The sequence below is a fragment of the Symphodus melops genome (genome assembly GCF_947650265.1).
Source record: "Symphodus melops genome assembly, contig: scaffold_284, whole genome shotgun sequence".
NCBI lineage: Eukaryota > Metazoa > Chordata > Actinopteri > Labriformes > Labridae > Symphodus > Symphodus melops.
This window is the reverse complement of record NW_027636657.1, coordinates 5,378-10,000: the sequence shown is the minus strand read 5'-3', so window position 1 is coordinate 10,000 and position 4,623 is coordinate 5,378. Positions and strand designations below refer to the sequence as shown.

General features: G+C 47.0%; 1 protein-coding gene across 2 annotated transcripts in view; it reads right to left on the bottom strand.

The window, feature by feature from the left end:
* The window catches only part of plagl2 (pleiomorphic adenoma gene-like 2), a 5,350-nt gene extending 2,886 nt beyond the window's left edge, over positions 1-2,464 (bottom strand). The window contains exons 1-2 of one of the 2 annotated variants that reach the window (XM_079373004.1): positions 2,351-2,464; positions 1,447-1,919 (exon numbers count right to left, since the gene is read on the bottom strand). In XM_079373004.1, coding sequence (XP_079229130.1) covers positions 1,447-1,781 — 335 coding nt within the window. In that variant the 5' untranslated portion in view covers positions 1,782-1,919; positions 2,351-2,464. Of the gene's footprint in view, positions 4-211; positions 1,192-1,446; positions 1,920-2,350 lie in introns of those variants that run through there. The other variant, XM_079373005.1, reaches the window with a different exon arrangement.
* Positions 2,465-4,623: the final 2,159 nt, after the last annotated feature.

Here is a 4,623-nt window from a genome sequence, read left to right as displayed (position 1 = left end):
AAGCTGCTAACCAAACATGCTAACCAAACCTGCTAACCAAACATGCCAACCAAAGCTGCTAGCCAAAGCTGCTAACCAAACCTGCTAAACAAACCTGCCAACCAAACCTGCTAACGAAAGCTGCTAACCAAACATGCCAACCAAACCTGCTAACCAAACATGCTAACCAAAGCTGCTAACCAAAGCTGCTAACCAAACATGCCAACCAAACCTGCTAACCAAACATGCTAACCAAAGCTGCTAACCAAACCTGCTAACCAAACATGCCAACCAAACCTGCTAACCAAACATGCCAACCAAACCTGCTAACCAAAGCTGCTAACCAAACATGCCAACCAAACCTGCTAACCAAAGCTGCTAACCAAACATGCTAACCAAACCTGCTAACCAAACATGCCAACCAAACCTGCTAACCAAACATGCTAACCAAACATGCCAACCAAACATGCTAACCAAACATGCCTCCCAAACCTGCTAACCAAACATGCTAACCAAACCTGCCAACCAAACTTGCTAACCAAAGCTGCTAACCAAAGCTGCTAACCAAACATGCCAACCAAACCTGCTAACCAAAGCTGCTAACCAAACATGCTAACCAAACATGCCAACCAAACCTGCTAACCAAACATGCCTCCCAAACCTGCTAACCAAACATGCTAACCAAACCTGCCAACCAAACTTGCTAACCAAAGCTGCTAACCAAAGCTGCTAACCAAACATGCCAACCAAACCTGCTAACCAAAGCTGCTAACCAAACATGCTAACCAAACATGCCAACCAAACCTGCTAACCAAACATGCCTCCCAAACCTGCTAACCAAACATGCTAACCAAACCTGCCAACCAAACTTGCTAACCAAAGCTGCTAACCAAAGCTGCTAACCAAACATGCCAACCAAACCTGCTAACCAAAGCTGCTAACCAAACATGCTAACCAAACATGCCAACCAAACCTGCTAACCAAACATGCCTCCCAAACCTGCTAACCAAAGCTGCTAACCAAACATGCTAACCAAACCTGCCAACCAAACTTGCTAACCAAAGCTGCTAACCAAAGCTGCTAACCAAACATGCTAACCAAACATGCTAACCAAAGCTGCTAACCAAACCAGTCTCCCTCACTGTGAGCTGCTCTGACAGTCTGACCTCTGAACTGCAGGATGTGAGTCCAGTCATCCTCGATTCTCAAAGCTATGTGATCACTGCTCTGTTCCTGAACAGCTGATATAAAGGATGTGGACTCTGATGGTTCCTGAACAGCTGATGTAAAGGATGTGGACTCTGATGGTTCCTGAACAGCTGATGTAAAGGATGTGGACTCTGATGGTACCTGAACAGCTGATATAAAGGATGTGGACTCTGATGGTACCTGAACAGCTGATATAAAGGATGTGGACTCTGATGGTACCTGAACAGCTGATGTAAAGGATGTGGACTCTGATGGTACCTGAACAGCTTGTACTTGGAGCTGAAGGCCTTGGGGCAGAGTGGCTGTGAGCAGTGGAAGGGTTTCTCTCCTGTGTGAGTCAAAGCGTGGAGCCGCAGCTTCTCCTTGGAGGGAAACAGACCCCCGCACACCAAACACTCGTTCCCACTTGCTCTCCCTCTCTCTTCCTCCTCCCTCCCCCTCTCTCTCTCTTTCCCCCTCTCTCTCTCTCGCTCTCTCTCGGTCCGTGGCAGCGCGGCGGAGCTCCCAAACAGCTTGGTGGCGGTCCGTCGTCCCTCTTCCTCCGGCGTCAGTGCGGTAATACGGTGTGAGGCATCGGCGGCAGCAGCTGCCATGGCAGCCTCAGAATGCCGCTGCCATGAAACTTCCGGTGTGGCTCCCTGGCGTTCAGGCTTAATGTGGGGCGCTGCGGGTCACGGAGAAGAAGTTGACCACCAGCTCACCGGAAGGGAAGCATCAAGGTCGGATGAAATCTGTGGAAACAGAGGAGGTACGTGAACATTTAGATGATGATGAGGCAAAGTTGTCCTGTACCGTGCTAAAACATGATAACAGAAGGCACACCTGTAGTGACTACAGAAGGCCCACCTGTAGTGACTACAGAAGGCACACCTGTAGTGACTACAGAAGGCCCACCTGTAGTGACTACAGAAGGCACACCTGTAGTGACTACAGAAGGCACACCTGTAGTGACTACAGAAGGCACACCTGTAGTGACTACAGAAGGCACACCTGTAGTGACTACAGAAGGCACACCTGTAGTGACATTATGACTCACTCACAGAGATCATGACTCTTAGTCGTGTCAGATACAGAACCTGCTCCATAATGAAGGCGGTCCTGTGTGTGTTGGATCTTGTGCATAAACTGAACCAATGAATGAAAGTGTCCAGGTTGTTTTTACCTGTTGAAAGCCTCTTTTGGCTCTCCTCTCTTTCCTCCTCTCTCTCCTCTCCTCCTCACCCGGTCCCAACAGCTATGGTTGGCGGTGAGTGAGAAACGCTGCTCTGCATTTTGACTGTCCTGCAAAAGAGAAAATGAGAAGAAACATAGAGCTGAGATGACGAAAGATGGATCTGGCATCCTTTAGAGAAATGTAATATCTCAGAGTCCTGACATCAAACCGGTCTGAGCGCGGAACTAATATCTATTCATGCTGAATCATTTATAGGTTTACCCACTAGGGGGAGCTGTAGACTAGTCTGACTGACTAGTCTGACAGGAACAGAGGAGGAAACACAAAAAACAGTTCAGTGAATTAAAATTGTGAATCACAGCAGGTTAGATTGTGTAAAACAACCTGAAGACACAATGTGGTCAGTCATCATGTGTCTGCAGAGGAGACATGACAGAGCGAGAGCAGCATTCACGCCACACTGAAGATGAAGCCAAACATGAACTCTTTTTGCTTTTTATTCTTTTTTATTTTAAAGATTTATTTTTTGGCGTTTTTTTATGCCTTTATTATAGAGGGAGGAAAGTGGACAGAGTCGGAAAGGGGGGAGAGAGTGGAGAGAGACATGTGGGAAATGGGCCACAGGCCGGACGCGAACCCGGGCTGCCCGCGCGCGAGGACTGAGCCTCAATACGTGGGATCGCGTGCACTGCCGCTGCGCCACCGGCGACCCCGAACCTGAACTCTTTACAACCAAAAACACTTCACTGGAATGAAACAAGTCTAAAGTGTGTTAAAGAGAAAGTCAGAACTCTCCTGTCCCGTGTGTCCTCTTATTTACCCCGAGTGACCTCTGTGACCTCTGCAGCTTCACGGCACCAAGTCCAAGGACACAACATCGCCACGTGAACCAAGAGCACAGAGAAGTAAACACATGTGGACATGTGAGACAGAATGCACACACACACACACACACACACACACACACACAATCATACACACACAGACACAGATAGCCTCTCCCCCCACATGTAACTGCATCCTGTGAGTGTGTGAAAGGTCAGTGAGTTGACAGAAAAAAACATGCTGGAATCTGCAGATTTTAAAGTCAAAACTGACACTGAAGCAGCAGAAGCTGCAGTTCCTCCAGTGTCCACTAGAGTCTGTCTCCTGCAGTGAGTCAGTCTCCATAGAGCTCTATGTTAAAATGTCCAACTTTACAGCTGCAGTTCCTCCAGTGTCCACTAGAGTCTGTCTCCTGCAGTGAGTCAGTCTCCATAGAGCTCTATGTTAAAATGTCCAACTTTACAGCTGCAGTTCCTCCAGTGTCCACTAGAGTCTGTCTCCTGCACTGAGTCAGTCTCCATAGAGCTCTATGTTAAAATGTCCAACTTTACAGCTGCAGTTCCTCCAGTGTCCACTAGAGTCTGTCTCCTGCAGTGAGTCAGTCTCCATAGAGCTCTATGTTAAAATGTCCAACTTTACAGCTGCAGTTCCTCCAGTGTCCACTAGAGTCTGTCTCCTGCACTGAGTCAGTCTCCATAGAGCTCTATGTTAAAATGTCCAACTTTACAGCTGCAGTTCCTCCAGTGTCCACTAGAGTCTGTCTCCTGCACTGAGTCAGTCTCCATAGAGCTCTATGTTAAAATGTCCAACTTTACAGCTGCAGTTCCTCCAGTGTCCACTAGAGTCTGTCTCCTGCAGTGAGTAGGGGGCGTGGCTTCTTAGACTGAAAGGAAGGAGCTGCTAGCTGTCAGCTCGGTGTCCCCTAAGATAATTCAGTCAGAATCAGCTTTATGGGCCAGGTGTGTTTAACACACCTGGAATTTCAATCGACTGAGCTCTTTCTGTACCAATGTAAACATCAAATATCAACAATTAACTAAAGACTAATTTGTAAAAGACTAATTAAGATAATAGTGCAGTGGTGAGTAGTGCACTGACCTTTGACAGCTGGGTTTGTGTTGTTGGAGCCTTTCAAAGATTTGTTCCGGTAAATGTCAGGCTAATAATCTGTCTCTCTGCCACTTTTTATTGGACTAACAGACTAACGAGTCCAAGGCTCCACCTACTTTTTTATTTTTTTATGTAACCTTTATTTAACCAAGTGATTAACAGGTTGAGATCAAGATCTCTGTCACAGGGGCGACCTAGCTAAGAGAGCAGCAGCACACGTCATGATTAAAACAGTTTACAGACAATAAGTTAAGAAAACAACAATTATAACGAGCAGATCAGTTTACAGATAAAGTGCAGAGTCGTGCTGACAGGTAACAATTCAG